At 43.5% G+C, this 23,454-nt stretch overlaps 1 protein-coding gene across 1 annotated transcript in view; it reads left to right on the top strand.

The window, feature by feature from the left end:
• Positions 1–844: 844 nt before the first annotated feature.
• ITGA9 (integrin subunit alpha 9) overlaps positions 845–23,454 on the top strand; it is a 213,465-nt gene continuing 190,855 nt past the window's right edge. Inside the window, 4 exon segments of the mRNA XM_050325002.1 lie at positions 845–1,024; positions 10,578–10,705; positions 11,893–11,999; positions 17,691–17,814. Coding sequence (XP_050180959.1) covers positions 858–1,024; positions 10,578–10,705; positions 11,893–11,999; positions 17,691–17,814 — 526 coding nt within the window. The 5' untranslated portion in view covers positions 845–857.

The raw sequence follows: 23,454 nt of genomic DNA, 5'->3' as shown, positions 1-23,454 counted from the left end.
CTTTTATTACATATTTGACTGATTATTTTTGCTCTCAGTCATATTAAAGTATTAGAGCAATTATTTCCAGCTTTTACTTAGCCACGAAGTTTGCTGCTTCTTTTTCAGACCTGAAGTACTTATGCCAGAAAACACAGGTCTGATTTTTTTTTTTCCCCAAAAGTATTTTCATTCCTGTTGCCCTGAAAAAAGACGCTGCCTCTCCTTTACCCAGAAAATCTCCCGTGCAGTGTGATGCCAATCAGATCTTTCTTCTGTCAGCTACCATGAAGTGTGCCTCTCCATGTGCCAAATTCAAGCAGGACGGATAGCCTCAAACTATTGACGGGAGGCTGAACTGGTTCCTCCAGCATCTCTTTCTGCCCTCAGCTCTGTTACTTCTCATTTCTCCTTCCAGAGGCCGACCAGGGGAGCGGGCCGGGGGTGCGCGAGAACGGGAACATGTGGGAAAATGAGAGAAAGCCACAGCTGAAAGAGAGTTGCGTGGAAGTGCGGGACGCTGAGGGTGCCGGTGTGGCGGTGCGTGGGAGGGGCCGGGTGCCGGAGCCGAGGATGGCTCGTTTCGGAGCCGAGGGGCGGTGGGTCCGGGACTGGCGCGGTGGGTCCTGCAGGGGCCGCCAGGGGGCGCGGGGCGGGCGGGGCGAGCAGGGCGAGCAGTCCCCACGGGGCGCGGCGGGGCCGGGCCGGGCCAGGCGGGGCCGAGCCGAGCCGAGCCGAGCCGCGGGGTGTGCGGGCAGGAAAGCGCCGCGCCTGGCCGCGGCAGCTGGGAGTCGGCGTCGGGGGCAGTGCGGGCTTGGCGGGCCGGGGCTCATTCGCTTAGAGGCGCCGGTACGGGCGGCTGCCTCGGGGCTGGCAGGATGCCGGAGGCGCGGCGGCGCGGAGTGCGAGTGCTGTGGCCGCTGCTGTGGGTGGCCCTGGTGCGCTGCTACAACGTGGACGTGGGTCGCCCCGTGGTTTTCCAGGGTCCCAACAGCTCCTTCTTCGGGTACTCGGTGCTGCAGCACTACCACGACAGCACGCGGTGGTGAGTAGTGCGGCCCCTGCGTGCCCGGGGCCGGCGGCGGGGAGCGGCCGGGGCAGCGCTGCCGGGACATCCGTCTCTTCTGGCAGTCGCATCTCCTGCAGCGGGGCGGCGGGACCCGAGTCCCCCTCGCAAGGGCAGGCAGCGAAGGAGCGCCTCCGCCCCGGCTGCGGGCGCTCTGCCCGCGCTCGGTCCGCCCCGTCGTGCGGGTGCGGTGGAGACAGCGCTGTGGCTCCGCGCCCCTTGTGCGGGAGGCATTCCTCAGATGTGAGCAGATTCCCCCCGCGTTTGGAGGTGTTTTAACACGGGAATGCGCTTCTCGAGCTGGCAGCAGGCGCTCGGCATCTCACTGTCCTCAAGCGCCAGCCTGCCCGCGGCCGATGGCTCGGCTCTGTGCGCGGCCCCGCTTCCTCGCGGGAAATATTTGGCAGCTCATCGCCCTGACAGAAAGTGCACGGGGCACAAAAGGTGATGGGTCATGCCGTGTTAAACGGGAAACGTTTCTAATACCGATCACCTCCAGCGGGAGCAGCGCGCTCTGCGTTGACGGAGTTGGTATCTCTGCACTCAGCCTGGCGAGGGACAAAATCCGTCCGGAGGCTGGAGAGACGCTTCCAAATTGAGAGGCGTTTGTCCCCGTTGTGTGCCCGCTCTTGGCGTGAGGGACCATAGAGGAAATGTCTATGTAACTTAAAAACAAAACAAACAAACAAACAAACCAAAAACACACACACACAAAACCAAAAATCCCACAAACAAACAAACAAACAAAAACCACCAAAAAACCACCACAAACCAACAACAAACCAAAACCCAAAACACAACAAAAAAAGGCCGATGAAAAGAAAGTTTATCTACATCTCAAAAAAATTATGAAACTGGCAAGCTTCTTCTTTTCCTATTGATTGAAAAGAGCCTCGGAGCATAGTCTGTCTCTTGTCTGGGTTAGAGGCTCTTTGTTAGAATTAAAACTGTTTTCTCTTAATTCGACCTAGTTGATGTCATCTGGTGCACTTCTAATGTGAGTAGGAGCCATTGCTGCCAATAAATGTCCACAAAGCATGTCTTTATCTTTTATGCTTAGATATGGCCCAATGACTCAGCTATTGATATTGGAACTTTGGTGCACTGTGGTATAAATAAATGTATTCATCCTGGCGTTCAGTTCTTTAAAAATGAATTCCTTTCACACCCTTTAGTTCACAAGTAATTCTATGCTTTGGCTTTCTCCATAGTGGCTTTTACAGAGCATTCATTTTTAAGGACTTATCAGAAGACTTAGTAGAGGAAAAGCACCCTGGGAGAAGAAAAGCTCCCAGTTTAAAGCAATGCTTAACTTTGGTCAGGAACCAGTGAAGGATGCAAAGGCTGAAAGCAGCTTGTATTCAACATAGATTGCTAGAGATTCACAATGGTGTGAATGAAATGCTGATCTAGTACAGTATGATGGGATGTAAATGATGGAATTTGTTGCTCCTTATGTAAATGTCCATTGTTCTGATTGATAATATGAATTATCTTCAGATAGCACCTGCTGGTGTGATTTTTTGGAAGGGGAGGTAGGCTAGGAAGGTGAGTCTCCCAGATATCCCACTTTGTTTGGAAACATGCTGGACTATAAGTCTTGAGCATCTGTCTGAAGGCAGGGATCTGTTAGAAGTCTAGTGTTCAAAATTAAAATCTCTGGTTATGCAAAGGTCATTTTTTGGAAAGTGGAGATGATTCATGGAGCATTGGCTATGGCACCCAGAGAAAAACAAAACAAAAAAACCAACAAAACATCTAGGATCACTAAATAGTTTTAAATAAAGAAATTGCTAGCCACAACATCCAGAAGGGTTAATAGCAGCCTCATATGGTCAGCATCAGCACTGTCAGAAATCTTGAGGGTGGTATTGTCACCACTGATGGAAAAGCTCCTCTTTTCATTGTGGAATGAGAGAGTTTGCCTTCATGGGTACTTCAAAATCCTGTTCCCAACAGACCCTGGGATAACAAGTTTGGGAGATACGTATTTTTACACTCTCCTTGATTCTAATTTGCTATGTGCAGTTATGCTCTTAATGTTTGCATGCATCCTGAAGGTTAATGATAAATCTCACTTAGAAGTGTATGCAGCCTTCTTCCAGTTTTCTGAAGATGCCACTCCCTGTACTGAATGAGCATATTCCAATTGCAAGTACGTTTTTATTCACACTACAACATAATAGGAATTTAGTGTTTAACATATTTCTTCTGAAAAGCTTAAAACTCTGGCCAATCTTCCTTGACATTCAAAACATTAAAGGGCTGAACCCTAGTAAGTGTCTTTAGGTATGTCCACTTCAGCTGGCCATAAAAGTCTTCAGTATTATATAGCAGTATTTCAAAACCATATTTATACTGTACAGAGTCTTATACATCCTTTCAGAGCATAAAGTCTCTGATTTCAATTTTAAACCGATTACCCGTTGCAGGTTACTGATGTACAGTATACAATCCCAATTTATTAGATGAGTGTAGAGGGAAATGCTTAGTGGAACTGTCAACGTTTTTCAGCTTTGTCAGGTTTCTGTTACAAAGCTGTAGAAATGTTTCCTTAACTGGCTTGTTAGTCAATGGGTGATTTTTTTCCTTCTCTTCTAAATGTGATATTCTGGGGAAAGGCTGAAGTCAGTTATAGGGAATATATGGTAAAAAGGTTTTCTGTTCATCCCATTATAGCATAAAGCTCCTCTTAAAAGTAATGGGTTTACTGTTTAGTTTTGTGTGTTAGTTTTTTCTTTCTTCTTGAAGCATTTATATACCCAAGGAAGAGCTATGATTTAAGTTTTCTCATGTCCATTTGGCTGCAGTAGAAAGTAGTTAAGCTAAATTAACTTTAGGCAGTGATATTTTGGGCATTCGTGACTTGCCCAGTGAGCTGTGCACTATGTGAGCCTGCAAAAATGTGATCAGTCATATCTGAGGCTGATAGGGCTCCTGCCCATCTAATATTGTTTAATATATTAATAGGCTCTGGAGCATTTGAAAGTGTTCAGGGGCTTCTTGCTCTTTATTGCTTGAGGGCCTGATGCTCACCTAACATGCTCACCAACACGAGAGCTGTGTTGTTTGTGGTAGCCTGTCCGTGTGCTGGTATGTGTGTGTACATATCTGTGTATATACAGGTGTGTGCACATATATATAGTCACGGATTCATATTAAAATGGTGTCTGTAATAGCCAGGCCTGTTACAACTGTTTGTTTTCCAAGACCACAAAGGCACATGTTTGTATTGTGTACTGCAGGCTTGCAGTAAACTGATTCAGAGTTTGGTGATTCTTCAAGATTTATATGAGCCAAATATTCTTATAGGATGAAAGAAGGGGGGATATTTGGTTTGAAATATTGCATCAGATAAATGTGAATAGTCAAGCTGCTACACAGTCCTTGACACAGAAATTTTAGTGGAATATAGGTGTTCAGCCACCACAACAACAGTGGAGCAAGTCAGTGCCTTTGATCTTTTCTGAAATAGTTGATTGCAAAGATTGCAAAGATGGTTCCATTTAGAAGGGTTTTGCACACTTTTTTATCTCAAAAAAAGTTTCTTATCACAGATGTGCTGAGGTTATTGTATTTCTGATTATGTCTGCTTTTCCTTCCTTAAATGGGTTTTATGGCTGTAAATCTTGACAGGTTTACTCAGTTACCCATCACTGCTGTTTTCAGCTGAGTGAGGAACCAGGTGGCTACTCGCATCTGGAGCAGAGACAAGCTGAAGTGCTTCCATTCTCTGGATGTAGTTTTGAAACTTGGACTAAAGACTCAAAAAATTACCCCAGACAGTTTAAAAAGAAACAAATGTCATCTTTTTCCCCAGTAAAAAAATGTTAATAATGTGAAATCTTTGATTGTTCTTTTTTAAAATGTTACTTTATTTTCTCTCCTTTGCCCTCTTTATACCCGCTTCTTGCTGACACCCTCAAATCCCTAGCAAGTCCAGGGTTACCACTTTATCTTTCCTGGCAAAACGATCTGGCTTGAAAAAGTAATGGAGTCAGTTTAGTTGAATGGTGTCCTGTGAGTTTTACAATATGGAATGAGTCTGTTTTCTGTGCTGTTGCATCATTCCCTCAGTCCTGCTCTTCACTGGATTGCACCGTTCTGCATCCATCAGGCTGATGGATACATCTTGTTAGTATGTCATGTACTTGTGTGTATCCAGAAGGAAGGTTGGGACGGGCAGACTCTGTGGTGGCTGGGTGTTGTGTTGCATAATCTAAGCAGTGATGCAGTAGGTGCTACCATGGCATTTTGGGGAACCTGAACTTGCTGTCGTTGGTCACAGGTCATCCAGCCCTCCTGCTTCTTGCTCTACATTTAGTGGATGAAACATAGAGGTTTGTATTTCAAGTACCTGGGGTTTTTATTGCAAGCAACAGAGATCCTTCTAAAGGGAAGAAACTCAACTGGGATATGATGGCAGTGCACCCTCCTCTGGTACTGCTTTTAAAATCAGCTTTGGTATGCAGGGATATTTAAAGACTTCTTTTCCCTGCCACTTAACATTGCAGTGAGGTGAGGTACCTACAGTTCTTGAGTTGTGATAGCCTGCAGCATGTCAGCAGCGATTAGGCAGATACTTAATGTGCATGGCATCTCTCCAGCCACTGGTTGGCTCTGCACTTTTTCTCCCTGTTCCTTCTGTTAAAATCCAGCACTTATTTTCCAAATCTGTATGTCCCAAGGGTCAATCACCAGTGAAGTGATTGTTACTGTTCTACAGGAAGTAATCTTACAAAGGTGTAAATTTCCCTTTGGCCAAGAAAACTTCTTGTCATCCATTGATATTAGCTGCTGTGACTCCTGCAGTGGAATGGATTCTGGCCATGCATCTGTGTTGTTGTCTCAATACAGATGAAAGCATTTTGAATTGACTGTGTGAGTATGAATGCAAGAAGAGAGGGTTAAGTGGCCTTTCTACCTACTGCTCCTTATTTTGGTTTAGATCCCAATATTTTTTTCACAGAGCCAGTGGGATGAGGCTCTTCCTTACAGATATTTTTTGCACCTCAAGCAAAAGTGATCCTAAAAGGCCCCAAACTCCAATCCTTCTACCATCAGTTGTCTTTCATAGGAAGAAATCTCTCTCTTGAGGGGATTTCCCCTTCAAATTATCTTCAGGCAGATAGTCACAAATATTCTAGGGGCTTCCCACAGAATAGTATGGTTGTGGTGAGAACCTGCACTCATATATAATCTATGCAGAGAGTATTATCCACTTAGTGAGCCTTTTGACAAAAGGCTGTAGAACTGCTGGTACTTGCTTGCTGACAGCCCAAGTAGACATATAGAAGCATGGAAAATCTGTACCACAAAAAGTAGGCTATTTTACACAAGAGCTGCTTAAACAAGAGCTGTGCTGGAAGGTTGTACTTCTACTAGCTGTATTTATATCTTCTGTGTTTGTGCCAGGCAAGACTCCACAGCACTGAAATGTGAGAAGACTGTATTAGACTCTAAGGCTTTGTTTTGAAATGTATTTCTGATTTGATATGTTACTAGAGGAAAAACTCTTTCTCTGATGCAGCGTTGTTTCATAGAAATCACAAAAGATTTCAAAGGTGTTTTAAATGGATAGATGAGATACAAAACAGGTGTTTGCTTTGCTCAAAGAACCCCAAAATATTTAGATGGAAATGAGTTTTCTATGCAGGCCTGCTGAAAAGTCTCATGACAGTTAAATAGGTGACTTTCTTACAACAGTTAAGCCATTACAAGCTAGTGAAGGAGTAAGCAAGAGTTTATGCTGACAAAGGAAATATTCTGGTCTCAAACCTTTGAATAAAATTAAAGTAATTGGTATGTGACAGATACCAACCAAAAAGCATGTGAACCAACAAAAAACCTCCCATTTCCCTGAAGGTAACCATCTCAGAACAGGGATGAGTATGGATCATGCCAGATGGAACGAGAGATCTGCAAACGTTTTAAGTGCTGGGTTTTAGGTGCAAGAGTGAAAGAGTGAGACAAGATCCTAAGATGATATAGTGTGGGATGTAGGTGAAATATCAAATTTGAATGAATGGACATTCAGGACAATCTGAAATAGATTTGTTTTTGGCACATGTCACTGGCTGCTTCCTTCTGCTCAGTCCACATGAAGAAATGTCAGCAGACATTTTCTTTTCAAAAGATGTATTTGCTCAAGACAGCAATATCATTTGAGCCAGTAGCCTACTCAAATCATTAATTATTAAATTTTCCCATTTGGCTTTTTAAAGAAAGCTGAAAAGTCATTGTAATTTAGGCTCCATCATCTCTATCTTTTATGCTGCAACCCAAAGTTTCTTGTGTAGTATTTGCTGAATTGTATTTACTTTTCTTAGGTTAGAGCAAAGTTTCTTTCAAACTGGAGGTCAGTGTGGCCTGCATTATCTGATTGCTATAACAAGTCATAGAAATAGTTCCTTGCCATTTGCAATTTGAACCTGTAACTATTTAAGCTAGTAATATTTATTTTTGTTAGGCCTCATGAATTTCGATAAGTGAATGATAGCATTCACTGCCTGTGTAAATGAAATGACTGGCATTTGATTTTATGCCTGCAACCTGCCTAGTGGGATTTTCATTTGGAGCTATTATTTCAAACTCCTTTGCACTTGCTCCCCAGTGTGTGCAGGCTTTGTAGGTTTTAGCAGTTAAGGTATTTTAGACATTAATTCTTCTCACTTGTGAAAACATGATGTGAACTGTAGAGTGCAAGACTGCAACCCTATCAGAATTCTCCAAATGATAGAGCCCTAGCCCAAGAAACTTCAGAGAAAATGGTCCCTTAATGCAGGGGTTTCTCTTCTTTTTGTAAAGATATCAAGGACAACAGGATAGTTTTCTTGTATCCTATGTCCAGGGGAGTGTGTCAGGAGTGGAGACGTACTGCTGTTTGATATAGATGAGACTCTGATGAAGGAGAAGCTCTTCCAGATGACTTAGGTTGACCCTGGACATGTGCACACCTTGTGTCTTGGGTCTTCCTATATTTACTGGGATGGTGATGATGGGTGGTGATTATGGATGGAACTTTGGAGGATGAAGGAAAAGTTGTTTAAACAGGAAAAGCATCCACCTCGGGACTGGTGCTGGGTTGTCCACCTGTGCCATGGGAAAGTTGTGTATACAGACTGACTTTGCATCGGTAGCTCTTTATCTCTTTAGTGGCTAAAGGAAGAGCAGTGTCTCCTTGGTCAGCTGCTGCCTCCCAAGTACCAGGCTGGGTTTGCACACAGGAGTGCTGGAGCCTCAACCTTTTAGAGATAGTTGCCCTTAGTTTTACCTTGGGCTTAACTTCAGTGAGGATTTTTTTACATGTGGAAGCTCTGTCATGCCTGACAGAGCAAGAGCACTGCAGAACTGCTACTTAAGTACCTGGTGCTTCCCCACTGCCCTCCCTGGATCTGCCTTCCTCCTACTTAACCTCCATCTTCATCCTCATGTGCCTAGATCTGGGCTCATAACTAGTTAAGAAAGATTGTCCCTTTAGTCGAGGAGGCAGTGAAAGGACTCCCTTAATACTTGTGTGTCCGTGGTTTTGACTCTGGCCGGATTTTAAACACTTACTGAAAACTGCTTTCTCCCTTCCTCCCCCCTTTTGTTCTTTTCTGAGTTAAGGGGGGAAAAAAACCAATCAGAGAATTCCTGAGTAGAGATAAGAACTGGGAGATTCACCCACTAATTAATTCTCACAGGCAAACAGACTCAAAGTGAATAGAACTTAAATTTATTGCTGATAAACTTAAAGTAAAAACTAAATTATTGCTAATAGAATAATAACTAAAAGAGTAAAAGAATAAAACAGTTTTAAAACACAACTCCTTCCTTCCACTCCCCCCTTCCCTCAGATGCACAGGGAGATAAGAAAAGGGGGAAAGTCACAGCCAGTGGCTGCTTCTGCTGCGGCTAAACTCCACCTCTTAGATAGGATCCCTTTCCAATTCACTGTCCTGGGGGTCACTTTTCCATCGGATGCAGAGGTCTCTCTCCCTCTGCGCTCTGATGGTCTCCATGGACTGCAAGAGGACAACTTGCTTCACCAGTGGTCATCACCACAATTACAGGGGATAATGGCTTTGATTCCTTCCCCTGTTTCTTGTGGGGTCCCTTTTCACAGGAGACAGTCTTTGATAGACTTCTCCGGCGTGGGTCCACCCCTCAGGCCACAGTTCTTCCATAATCTGCTGTCCCTTGGGTCACGAATGAGCTGCACTAGCGTGGATTCCCCCACAGGGCCACAAGTCCTACCCAGGACAACTTGCTCCAGCATAGGTTTCTCTCTCCATGGGCCACAGGTCTCCAGCAAGACTCTCTTTCATCTTAGGCCTCCCACGGAGTCACATCTTCTTCATGCACTCCTCTGCTCCAGCATGGGCTCCTTCATGAGCTGCAGAGGGGGATCTCTGCACCCCAGCGGTCTTCCACAGGCGACAGAGGTCTTGCCTTTCAGTCCTTCCCCTGCCGGAGGGGGAGAGGGAGGCCTCCCTGGGCCTCTTCCTCGCCCCTCCTGCTACACTGACCTTGGAGTTTACATTCCTATCTCATGTTCTCCTCTGCTCTCCTCCAAGCTGGAATTTCTTCTGTGCAACAAATCATCTCTTCCTCTGTTCTTAAATATGTTATCACAGAAGCAAATATTATTGGCTAGTAGTAGGAACTCCATCCTGGAGCTGACTATCATTGACTTTTTCATAGAATAGCAAAAGATTCTAGTAGCTTCTAATTGAAATCATCTCGATGGCCCGCTATTACCAAAAATTCAGCCACCTGAACCCATGACATTGTGCTTCCCCTGTAATCCTCCTGAAAAGGCATCCCTTATGGCATGAGCAGATAGATGTCAGCTTGTTAAACAATTTAACTAGATCTTAACACAGGTGATTAAAAGGTGCTCATCATCTTTCAAGGGTAACCCTGTGGTCAGAACTGGGCATTGGTGCTTCTCAGAAATAGGAGGTCTCATGTGGGATAAATAGTCCAAGTAAAGTCTTCAGAGTCTCAAGGATAAATGTTGGCCGATAGCAATACATTGTGGAAGAGATTTGCTTATATCACTGTTTGGGAGTTTTTGCTGTTGTTTTTGTAAAGCTGTCATAATAAAAATTGCTTTGAGAATGGGGTGCCTCCACTTCCTAAACCAACTTACAAATCTTGGGCTGGCTCTGCGAGCATGCAGTTTCAGATTTTGTCCTCTTGTGGGTGTGTATATCACTCTGGGTTGATAGGGATGTAGCTGTCCATCCTAATGCTTTCCTAAATACTTTGGGGGTTGTGTGATGAGGGTGTGTAACTTTAAATGTGTTACAATCCTAATGGAAATTTAATTTGATAAAGTATTTATGCCTTCACTGTGGAAAAATGCTTTTATTGTATGTGGTGTTTTCAGTTTGTGAGTCAGTATCACAATTTTACAAGGTTACTGAGAAAAGTGCTTTGGCTGAGGAAGCTGTGGCAATGGGAGCCTTGGTGGTGTGTTTGGTTGGTTGGTTTGGTTTCTTTTCTCCTGAAATTAATCACTTGTTACTTTGCTTTTGGTTTCCAGGGTCTTGGTTGGTGCTCCCAAGGCAGAATCTAAATACAGCACCTCTGTTCAGTCCCCAGGAGCAGTGTTTAAATGTCGAGTCCATACCAACCCTGACAGAAGATGCACAGAACTGGATATGGGACGAGGTGGGTAGTTATGATACTTTGGGGCAGATGGAAGGAACCCAAAAAAATCCAACCCATATGGCTAGCAATGCTTCAAATTGTCCCCAAAACAGTGACAAGGAGCCATTAGCCTTTCCTGATGGATTTTGAGCAATGGTAGCAAGAGTCTAATTCTCTTCAGCATTACAAAAAAATCCCAACTGGTGCTGGTGTCCTCCCAGTGGCCTTTCTTGCTTTTTCCAATGAGTAAAGATGGATTTTTCCCTGCTTACCCTAAGCTGCTGACTTTTCTTCACCTGCTTCAGTGTGGCTTTATAGTGTGTTGGTGGCCCCCTGTATGAGTGGTTTGGAGTGCTGCTGCCTACTCCAGGCAGTGCTGAAGTAGGGGGCCATGGGATGACCCCAGGCAGTGAAATATTGCCCTCATAATGTGTGGAGTTATTAGTAATCTGGTGAATCAGTGGGTTTCCCCATAATGCAGCAAATCATTCCTTGAGTTTGCTTTTTGTGATGACATGCTCTCAGTAAGAGATGTGCTTGTACACTATTGCACGTGGTCAGGATTGACTTCAGTTTCTCTAATGTACAGAGGAAGGGGGAGTCCTAAAGTAAAATTCTGATTTAAAATCTCATGCTGGATAATGTTGGTGAATATTGAAGCCTTTTAATAGTTTGATTTTCTTGGTGACATGTTGCTTTCTCTGCATGTGAAAAAAGGGATGTTAGTATTGTTCATCTTTTCATACCTATACTGAGTCAAGTAGAATTTCTGTTCATGAAGCTTACATGTGTTAAAGCAGCATTTTGGCTAATTATTGTAATTGTACTTCCCAGAAATTGTAATTGTAATTACTGCTATTGTAATGTAAACTATCATGGATTTGTGAATGCTACCTGACAGGACTAAAGATTTCATCCTCATTATTTTTTTAAGTGCTCCCTATCTCATTTTCAAGAGGAATTTTTGCTTTGATTGCATCCTGGAGGCAATCTGATGTCTCTCCCATTAACTTGATCATTTGATGGTTTAATCAAGTAGAGCTGTGGACATTCATTGTCCTGATTAATGCATTCAAGAACTAATAATCAGGAGGAAAGAAAAGCACCATAGGATGTATAAAGGGCAATCTCTTTTCTTGTCAGAATTCTTTGGTGGATATTTAAAAGTCATGCCTCCTTGCTTTGCTGCCTTTCCTGTCTTTCTGTAGGCAATTCTCGGGGCACACTCTGTGGAAAGACCTGTAAAGAAGACAGAGATGATGAATGGATGGGTGTGAGCCTGGCTAGACAGCCAAAGGCTGGTGGAAGTGTGCTGGTAAGTCCATGCTTTTCTTTGATCCCATTAAAGCTGTTGCTGCTGTCTGACTGTAATGCTAAGCATGTCAGGATTAATTGTTTGGCAGTGAATGACTGAGTCCAGAGCAAGAGGCAGCAGATTCTGTAGTCCCTTCCCTCAAGTGGAAGGCAAAGTGAGCCCCCAGCCAGAAAATGCAATTTATAGAGGGAGAATTCCAAGCCATCACATCTGACTCATACCACCCAAGGGCTTCTCCCTAAACCTGAGGGATTATATCTTTGAGCCAAATAAATGGAACTTTGTCTGGGAGGTACCTACTAGTTTGTTCTTTTTGTAGTTTGCTTGTGTTTATGTAGAGAATATGCTTGTTTTCCTTGAACATATGTATTACGTGTCAGAACTTACAAGGAAAAATGTAAAATGAGTGTTTGTGGCTATATTTTTTATTTATTTATATTAATTTCCTATTATCAGAGTAATCCTGAAAACAGTCTAGTTCTAGACACTACTCTTTGTGAGTAGGAAACTTTCAGTTGGTCCCAACTTTCCAGTGAGACAGGGGACTACCCTGGTACATGGCATCAAACTGTCAAAAAGCTGCTAGTGAGAAAGATCTTGTACAGTGATTACTGTGCCAGCCACCTGTATAAGGCAAGAGGACAAAGCTGCTTTCCTCAAAGGTATTTTTTTAAATATGTGCTTAGAGTCTAAATGGTTATGCCCCAAATCCTTGCACACCGTCTTCCCTGTGAAGGGACCAGGTGGGTTTAATACCTTTATGTGACAGTACTATGATATTTTATCCCATCTTCTCTTTTTGTGCACAGCTTGCCAGTGTTATAGGGGCTAGCTTTACTTTTCTTGGGTTTTTTAAAATGTGGTCAGGATAAGAGGAGAAAGGGGGGAGAAAGAGAGGTATAAATAACATACCCTATAAACATATACAGCAGAGCGCAAAATTAAGGCATTCATCATTAGTGTAAGCTATTCATACTTTCAAGGGTTATCCTGAGGTATACGTGTGCTCAGTCCTGTGCAACAACTGAGGAGTAACTTGCACTGAGGATAATGCTACCTCAAAACACAGCATCCTCTTCATTGTCCAGTCATCAGGCTGAACTAGACAAATTCATCCTAATCCATTTTTGGAAGTTAGCTCATACTCTTTTTTTTAGGCAAACATTTTGAGGCTGAAACATTTTTGCCAATATTGTGTCTTAAGAATAATGGTTTTGTGTATTTTGGTTCAAAGGGAAAGAGGTTGCAGCTGATGCTTAGGGGTCTTTCCCCAGACAGAAGCAGCAATTTAAGGGAGTGCTGGTGGGGCAAAAAGCTGGGCAACTACCAAGGACGGGGCTGTTTGCTGGCTGGCTGAGTGGAGGCTACAAGGGTGAGAGACATGGGCAGGCTGTGAGGCCCTAAAGTGGGGCTGAAGGGATAGAACCTTCACACATAAAGGAGGTTAAAAGTGAAATGTAGCTAAAGTAAAATACGCAGCTGGGGATGTGCTTATTTCAGTGCAGATTAAGCTGGTAAAATGTCTCCACAAGTGACACTGATTTAAAGCAGTCCTAACCCAGCCTTCTGACAAGATTATACTGCCCCTCACCAAGTAGATCATGTCCAGATGCTCGAGGATATTTAAATATATAATTCTCATTGATATTTATAACCAAAGCACTGGCTCTTCAACCGCTAATTATATATCTGTGCACTTCTATGTGTAAACAGAGTCTGGAATGAATGTATGCAGATTCCTTTTTGGATGGAAATTACCTGGCTGTTTCAGGTCATTGTTATTCTGTTTTGGGATAACTTCTTGCTGGAAAAGATTTGTGACTTCCCCATGAGCAGATGGCTTTTAATACATGTACTCTTCTAATTTTAAGGATCAGTATTTCTTTAAAATGTAGCTTTTCTTTGAAGCCCCTTTGAGAAACTGGAGTTCTGAGAAAACATATCTGAATGTGCGTTCGTAGACATATTTGCTAAATTTTTAGTTTTTTAACAAAGTTACTAGATAACATGAATGAGTCTCTTTAGTTAAGAGTGTGTGCAGTCTGTATTGTAAGACATTACAACTCTATTTACTGCATTTCTTCCAGGGATTCTTTTAAGTCAGACTAATATCTTTGTGGTCAATAGCCCTTGATGGATTTTTTTTTTTTTTTCATAAGTAAGTGTACTCACCTCTGTGAAATATTCATGCTCTTGAGGTCCTGTGTTAGATTAACTAGTTTCACAGTTTAACTGTAGATTGTATAAAGAAGTTGTTGCTTTTGCTTTGTAACTGCTTAGTGGTCTAAATTTTTCTCTTATCAGCCTTCCCCAATTGCCTGATAAGAGTACCAGCTTCAGTGGAAAGGAGCAGTAGGGAAATTGAGGAGTGTGCCAGGGGGCTTTAGCTAGTGTTTGGTAAAATGTGGATTGTGTTTAAGCCCATATTGTGCCAGGATGTTACTAAACTAGAGTTTTGTGTTTGTGTGACAGACTAAATAGGAAAGCATCAGACAGTGAGAATGTGAAGAAATGAAGAAGTAAGATTAAATAAGAAAGTTTCCTGTCCTCAGATATACTATCACTCCATCTTTGCATTAATCTCAGTCCTGCAATAATACAGCTGAGATTGCTAGGTCCTTCCAAACTGAAACAGTGAAAGTCCTCCTTTTGCCTTTGTTGAGAGAGGAAGCGGGGACAGTGCATTCTGATTTGGAGATAAGCCACATCCTTCAGTCTTGTTCTTCCTAAATACCTGCCACATCTGTCATTGTGTTGCTCTTCCTGTGGTGCAAAGCCCATGGCTGCCACATGTAAAAGAGCCAAGTGTCTGCAGTTCTGAAATGGCCTATTCATTATATTGGGGTAATGCAGTGTCAGCCATCAATAGATAACTTACTTTGTTCAGAAGCATTTTATTTTGCTTCAAGGCTTAACATAATTTCTCCTCTGTTCCATGGTAGAGCTGGAGCCTGCGTCCTGGCAGCAGCTGTTGAGTACCAAAGTGTGCTGATGCACATAGCTTGCATGTAAAATAGGGTGCATAGACTGGCTGTCAGTTGTTTGCAGTCACCTTAGGAAAAAAAAAAAAACACATTAAAATTTGCTCCACAGCATCAAATTCAGGTGACTCATCTCTGTTCCAAAGACCTCTCCAGACAGGTGCTATCAAAGAAGGAAGGCTCTGGCCACCTTTGGTAGCACATCACTTTGCCTCAGCGACATTGGGTGATGTAGCGACGGTGTACTGTAATCAGCTCTAAACGCTTTTGGGAATACAGGAAAACCAAAAGCAGCTGTGAACAAGCTTTGTTGTGGCAGGGAGACAAATGTGCTCATTGCCTGGCTGCAGAGAAGTGAATTTTGAAGAGGAAGAAGAACTCCTGTCCATTGGGAAATGTCAAATTCTGTAGCTGTGGCATGGGGGAGTCTGGTGAAGCCCTGACTCGGATAATCGAAGTGGAGCTCATCCCTTGGAGGTCCACAGACTGAGGCAGTCAGTGGTTAACTATAGTGTGCCTGAATGAATACACATCATGATGAAGGTACTGAAAAACAATCATTAAAAAAAAAAGACAAACAAAATCCAAGTCCTAACAGAGTAGGTAAGTGAGCCCAAAAGTGCTAGACTGAGCTTTTTCTCTCCTTACATTCTTCTGTCTTTCTTGGCCTCTGTACCTCACTCCTGAGCAAAGCCACCTGCTTGTGATGAAGTGTTCCTGCTCTCCCTGACTCCGTCCTTTGTGTTCCTCTGGGAGAGTCCTTTGCAGTTTCCGAGATACAAAATGTCAAAGAATTTACAATATCACAATCCTTTATGTTTCCATAATTTTAAAAAAATACTCTTGGTCTGTTTCCTTTTAATTTTATACCCAGAGTTGGGGTTGACTTGATTGGCTTTAATGGTATTTGTCTTTATGGCACTGTCTTTGAAAGGGCTGTGCATGTGTGTATTTCTGCTCACAGCACAGATCCATCAGGAGAGAAACTATTTCCCAGTTATGCTGAAAACAATAATTTCATATGCTGTTTGAGTTTTTTTTGCTGTTGAATTTTGAATGAGTAGTGCATGGGGATTGAAATCATAACTGAGCCTCCTTAAAGCACTTAAGGGAGTCTCCAAAGCTGCTCTTTGCAGTACTTTTCACATGCATTTGGCTGTGGAGCAGGGTGCCCTCAGGAGTATCCTTTGCATCACGGCTGACAGCCTGCCCCACACAGTGTGGTGTAGAGCATTCCACAACTCCTAGAGCCCCTCACTGTCCCTCTGTGGTAGCCATCTCAAGGAGGTGTGTGCTTCTCCTTGAGTGCTGGAAGTTAGGAAAGCAAAAAATATCAAACTCCAGTATAGCACTGCTAATACAGAACAGGCTTTTGCTCAACTGATTTTTCTCTGTGGGAGTAGTATTACCTGTTTATGTGTTTTTGGAGGTAAGGGGCCTCTGTTTATGGCTGGATTTGAGCTTCCCAGTGGTTGATACACTTCCCACGTCCTTTACTGGAGAGGTGACACAACTGTGCCTGCCTTATGGATGGATATAATTTTTATCAACATGGATATGCTTCCATAGGCAGCTCTGAGGTGCTGAGGCAGAAAAGTGGGGTAGCACACAGGGATAGAAAACTGAAGGTATCTCATCTGGGGGGGATGGGGTCAAATGTGGGGTTTGTGAAGGGGGCCAATACAAAGTTTTGAGGAAAAGTTGAAAGTATGTGGAGGAGATGACTTGTAGCATAGAGGCTGCTCTGTTTGCATGGGGACAATCCGTGAATGATACAAATTGACACATCTACACTGACTTCGGTGTAGACTCGTAGCAGCTGGAAATATGGCCCGGCATGTGCTCAAGTTCAAAGCCCTTGCTGTTTTACATTTCCTTTTGTTCCAAGTTAACCCTGAGCATAAGGCAACTTGTGCTTTGTCTGGCAGCAGTGCAGTGTTAACTTTGGAGCAAATGAGTTGTGGGAAGTTGTGAACCAGGCTCTACATTGCTTGTATGTGTGCCTGTGCATGGCAGTTGTACTGAGCAAGTGTCCTGGTGAGTCTGGTTTTTCAGAATGGTTTAATTCTTCACTGTGAAGGGAAAGGCACTTCAACCTGTGCAACTCATCTGCACCTTGGTTAATGTTGCCACTCTTGTTGCTATAAAATCTATGGCATTTTCACTTAAATTCATTACCAATAAGCAAGTCTCAGCACATCTGTCACCAGAAAGAGCTACCTTTCCTGCTGGAAACAAGACTTTGATTCACATATGAATCCCACTCTGGTGGGATAAGTTTCTAATATGGTCTTAGTAACCTTCTAAGTATTCTCAATGTCTTTATTCCTGTTTTTCCACTTTTGTCTGGCTTGGCTAGGTTCTGTTATGCACCTTTAGGTAGAAAAGCTTTGCTCTCCATGAGGATTCATACAGAGTAAGAGATCCTGGAATCTCCAGCATGAGCTCTGTCTTGCTCTGAGCCCTCTTGCTTTTCTAGTTATGCACACGCGAAGACTGAGATCAGAGCTGGCAGGTCAGGTAGTGTCATGAGCTGCAGACAATAACAGTGAGAAGATACTTTACCTAGAAAGAGTGGGATGTACAGAGAACACAGTGGGGTTGTGGGGCAAAGGTGATGCTGAGTGGTCCTGTTCATTCATGCTCTGCCTTGGTCAGGGGGCTCTTCTATGACTGTGGGCTAATAACCCATGTGATGTGATCTATTCAGGCATGTGCACACCGCTGGAAAAACATCTACTATGAGACAGAGTACATCTTGCCCCATGGCTTCTGCAACATCATTCCTCCCAACCTGCAGTCCAATGGGAGAAAGCTCTTGCCCTGCTATGAAGGTAAGGACTGTGGGACCAGAAGTGGGGCTTACTTTCCTTGATACACTAACTACTACAGTAACTCACTACTACTGATATTTTTCTTTTTCCTTTTTTTTTGGTAATGTGTGGCTGCCAGTGGCACAGCTGGGGTGGCAGTTGGGTTTTGGATGAAGTTGGGAGAGTAGCACAATGACTGAATGGACCCTGTGAGTGGTAAAGTGCATGGTTGCACTTTACTGGAGGAATAACAAGTTTCTGAACTGTGTTTTTGAGGCAGCAGCGCTCTCCTAACATAAATAATGAGAAGATATTGATTTGAGCTTGACCTCTAATGCTTCACTGTGGCACAGAGTAAAAATACTGCGTTACATTGCAATCATGAACCAATTTGCCTATCGTATGGAAACACTTTAATTTTTGCACTGTGATTTATCAGGGGATTAGGAGGTGGGGCAGGGGGAAGGCTTGCTTTGCTTACTTTGGGATACTTCTGCAATAGTTTATACTAAATCGCTGCTGTGTTTTGGGTGCTGTAAGGTCCCTGTTGGGATCCTCTAGAGGTCTGGGTTGAGATGGATGCAGGGGGACGGCTCCAGCTCTAAGCCATGGCTGTGCCTGTTTGTTCTACTCCAAATCACATGTGGCAGCATTTTAATTTCCCCCTCTCTGGTGCATGTGAGACTCTTGTATTGTGTTTCCTTTTTTAAAGACTTCAGGAGGCAATGTCTTCTTGACCAAGAGCAATTAACAAAACTAGAGGCACGAGTGTATCTAGAAGATAGGGTATCTCCTAAGATTTCTTGGCCTTGAGAGAAACATTTTGGGGAAAGCAGCCACTTGCTTTCTCCTTTCTGTCCTGGGCATCATCTTTCACTTACTGACTGTAGGAGCTTGAGGAAGCATGGAAGTTTGGAGGACAAGATGTTCTTCTTGTGGACAAGAACTCTGATTTTATTTACTTATTTGCTTTTATCCATTTGCCCTCCTGTCCAAAGTTGGTAGCAACCAGCAGCAGGTGGGAGAGGGATAAGGCAGAGGATGTCCTGGAAAGTTTCTCTGCTGCTGGTGAGTGGCTGTGTTCTAGCTAGGGGCCTGTGAAGCCTGCTCTGTGACAGAACTCTGTCCTCTTCATGCCTACTTTTTCTACTGAGGTGGCTCCTTACCTCCCTCTGGACTTTGCCTGAGGATCTGACATTGCAAACCCACATATGTTCTGGAGATGACATGCACTTGTGCATTGAGCATTTCCCACCCCTGAAAATGGTCATTATTTGACATGTGAGAAGTTTTGAGGGTCTTCACCCAGCCATGCCAACTGCTGGGCAGCAGGGTACAAATAAGGCTTTGTAAGCCTTTCTGTTGTGAGCACTGTCCTGCTGTACTTGTACTTCCTTGCCCCCCTGCCCTCCTTGTTACTTGTCAGCAAAATCAGGATAAGGCCTCACACTGAGGCCATACACTGCACATCATCCAGTATTAACTTTATGGTGCATATACACACACGGGGATGCTGCTGGGGCTCCCTCTGAGCCTGTGTCACTGCTCCTGCACTGCCTTAAAATTGTCTTTCCTGAAGCCATGGCAGGGAGGTGGTTTCTGGAAGAGACGAATGGCTTGTGTTTATCTGTGCGTCATGTCTTTGGAGTAAAACTGCTGTTAATCAGACAGGATATTTGCCAGGAATTGCTAGAAAATAGAATTGTGTGGGCCTAGTACATGCAGAACAGCCAGTGGAAAGTTGGCAGGGTTGGTGCAGTAAGATGCTGGCTTAATTTCACTGCATGCTGAAGTGAAAATTGAAAGTTCGGGAGTGATTTCCACCCACCTCCCTCACCCCATCAGACATGAAATCACAGTTTCATGGGGATTGGCTGCATTTGTTTCCTCCCGAATCTTTAAATTTCAATAAAACAAGCTCAAAGAGAGAGATAACTGATATGTCACACAGAAGAGTTCATTATTTAAGGTTTGCTGTGAAATAAGTTTGCAGTCATCCTTGTAACTTTTTTCCTTCACTTCCTGGAAGGAGCAAAGGAATTTTCCTCCACTGACGCTAAGGAACAGCCCAAAGCGTCAAGTTTGAAGTGCTTTTACACTGAGAGCCTCTGTGGCCATTGCTGGGAGGTTACCAGACCCCTGGCTGCAAACCCTGCACCGCAACCTTGGCTTGATGAGGTTCCAGTGTCTCACCATGTGCAAATAGGTGTAGACTGTAGCACGCTCCCTTCCAGAAGCCCCGTTGTTAGTGCTGCTAAGGCAATAAGCCTGAACTGGCAGAGGGTACAGGCTGGCTGGGTGCACATCAGTCTCCATCCGTGGAGGAAATGGAAATTATCTGACTAGATGGTAGTGGTGCAACAGCATAGTAGTCTCAATCCATCTTATTATTGTCTGGCTTTCCTGAAAGGGGTGACGGAAGTCTGGAAGCAGTTCAGAAAAAAATGAGATCAACAAGCAAGCCTAATATTTAAATGCAATCTCTCTCAGTAGGAACTAATCTGGTTTAGATGAGCTGGATGTCCTTTGTGGTATAGCTGACGTATGGAGCCACAGTTTTCCAGTCAATGCTTTCAGCTGGTTTTTTTCCCCATAGTTTTAATGGCTTTCAAAAAAGAAAGCTGCCTCGTCATTCTCCCAACGCATTCAGTTTGCAAAGAAGGGTGACTGTGTGTACTGTGAGAGGCAGTCCAGCCGATGGGGAGAGCTGGAGTGCTTTCCTCCCCCGCTGTGGTAAGAATTAGTGGTGGCAGTGGGGAAGACTGATGGTCTCTTTGGTTAGTAAATAAGGGCAACAGCACATGCTCACATGCCTTGCTTCCAAAGGGATAAGTTTTCCCACAGAGTCCAAACCACTTTTGGTTTCCTGGGAACCATCAAAATGTCCCTGCTTTGTGGTGGAAACTCAGTACCACAGTGCTAGGTCAGACAGGTTATTACTGTTTCTTCATAGAGTAGAAACACTGAGGAGTGAAAAAGCCTTCAGTGCAAATGATATTTTACATCTATGAAGATGGTAGGTATAAGATTTTGTTGCACTCTGGAACTTAACCTATATTATGCCATTGAAGTTTTAGAGACTCGCAAATAGGTTTGTTCAGAGAAGAAGTTGATGGTCATTGGCCTTCAGAATCAAACAACAACACACATCAGAGCTTATTCCTTTTATTTGTGCATTGTTTTATCCAATTACTTCTTCCTCAACCTTCACCTGTAACTTGAGATCATCTTGGCTACAAATCACTACCATCTTCTTCTCTTCAGGGCACATCTTCAAAGTTGCACAGACAGCAACATCCTCCAGACTTACTACTTTGCTATCAGCTCTTGCTGCAGCAATTTAGTGTCTTGCAGTCTCTGTAAACGGTGGTGCACAGCAGTTTGCAGAAGACAAGAAAGAACAATAGAGAAGTGTGGAAACAACAAATCTGTCCATGACAGCAGTTACTGCCTGGGGCTACCTGGAAAATAATGAATCTAAAACCTCATGCAAAGGTTGCTGTTCAGATGTGCAAAAACTGTGAGCTAATACAATAACTGCACAATTTCCATCTAGTTGACTGCTTCACTTTATGGATTGTTGGATGGATGGCTGTGTCATACAAGTGACAGGTATCAGTACCATGCACCGAGGTGGAGGGGAGGTAGAAGCAATCTTGGTTTTCTTTCCTTTTGGGTTTATCCGTTGCTTGTGAGAGGCAGCCTGGCCCTCGGGAGGAGACAGAAGTCGGTGATGCTGAGATGTGACTGTCCAGGATGGATGTCTACTCTTGGCTGTGACCATGGGTGCATGGGTGGAAAGGAACCCTGCTTGGGTGTGGAGGCGGGCATATGCCACTGCAGATGGGAGTTAGGTGGGCTGACAAGGAGGGATGGTTTTCTGCTGAAAGGGTTAGGCTGGAATCCAGGAGCCCAGTGTCTGTCCATACTGGGCCGCTGGCTCCCTGGGGAGGACTGCATCTGTCTTGATCCCCCCCAAAATGTGGTCTTGATCTCTGCTCTGTGTCAGTAGAGGTTTAAATTCTCGAACAGCCCCAATGTCTGAGGTGTTTGGGACTATGTGCTTCCATTTCCACTTGTAAAATGTCACTGTCCTTGGTAGTAAAGACTGAAGCAAAGAAGGCCTGAGTAATGGAAGAAAACAGATGTCACCCCAGTCTTCCAAATAGGCAACTGAGAAGGCATTCAGTATTTCAGCCTTCTCTGCAACCTCTGTTGCAAGGGTCCCTGTTTCCATACAGTATGTGAGCAGTAGGCTCACATTTTTGTTAGTATCCTTTTGTTGTTGATGTATTTGAAGAAGCCTTTCTTGTTATCCTTGACATTCTTCATCAGATTTAATTCCAAATGGGCCTTGGCCTTCCTCATTGCATTTCTGTATTCCATGCTATGTAGGGGTGGGAATCCTGATGTAGGAAAGGCAGGGCCTTTAGGGCATGCACAGAATTATTTTTCAGGAAATCCTGGAGGGATAAAGCTCCTCTCCTGGGCTTTCTGAATTAAAAAAATGTTAACATCAATAAAAAAATGTTTTTTCCTCAGGCAAAGACTGCCTGGCTCTATGAGAGACTGTATGTGGAGAGCTAGCTGTTCAAAGCCCTAGCAGTTTCTGAATAGATATGGGCAAATATGGACTTCAGTTCTAAGTGGAATTGTTATCGTGCATTCCTACCAGGAAACCCAACTATATTTCTGGCCTTCCTGGTCTGCTGAGACACACATCAGCTTTGGCAGGACTCTGCCTTGACCAAAGCATTTGGATTGTAATTTGTGGATCAACTTTCTGTTCTGCATGGTCTCTCCAACTGAACCTCACCCTGTGCAACTGGTATGACCTCAGCAAATTTCTGAAAATCTGAACATATGGTATTAGGAAGAGACTATATACAATAGAAAAGCGAGAGTGGGGGTGTGTGCTTATATGTCTACATACAATGTTTTGAAAAAATTCTCTGAGAACATAATTATAATTAATTCCTTTTGATCTTCAATAAGATAAAATTCAACTCAAAGGACCTTGCTTGACTTCAAAGAGGCAATTTGCTTATTGATTTTATTAAAATTTTTGTCATTTAGCAGTGAGTTTTAATGGGGCTTTTAAAATAAAAAATATTTAAAAGTTTCACAATTATCAAATTATTTTTTTTTTGGAACCTGAATTATTGTAATATACAGGAAGTGGTAGATATTGGAAAATAATGCCCTGGAAAAAAACTACAAAGGTTCTGATCCAGCTCTAAGTTTCAGATACTCCTAAACTGAAAAATGTTTGGATTAAGGCAAGTCAAAGAGTGATTTTCCTTTTTCCTCTTTTCTCCTCCTCCTTGCCCTGAATTTAATGTATTTCTAAAAATAATTTTTTCCTGTTCATCAAAAAATAAAAACCTTCCTCAGGTTTGACAGGGCAAACAACTGCTACGTAAAATACAGAAACAAAACCTATAGGATGCTGGTGGGTTCCCTGTGAACTGGGAGCTTTGAGCAAGTGGCCATGAAAAGCAGCAGATCCAGCAAATGAAACTGTTGTTTGATCATATAGAACACAGTGCTCTTTCCTCACTCACTGTCTTCTTCCTGAGGCTGGTGTTCTGAAGCACTCCTCCACCAGAAATGTTTCTTGGGGCTTTGGTGACTGTCATTGTGGGGGAAGATCACTTTATT

The sequence above is a fragment of the Myiozetetes cayanensis genome, unplaced genomic scaffold (assembly GCF_022539395.1).
Source record: "Myiozetetes cayanensis isolate MyiCay16 unplaced genomic scaffold, myiCay2020 scf1, whole genome shotgun sequence".
Lineage (NCBI taxonomy): Eukaryota > Metazoa > Chordata > Aves > Passeriformes > Tyrannidae > Myiozetetes > Myiozetetes cayanensis.
The sequence above is the reverse complement of the archived record's forward strand: the minus strand, read 5'-3'. Positions and strand labels throughout refer to the sequence as shown.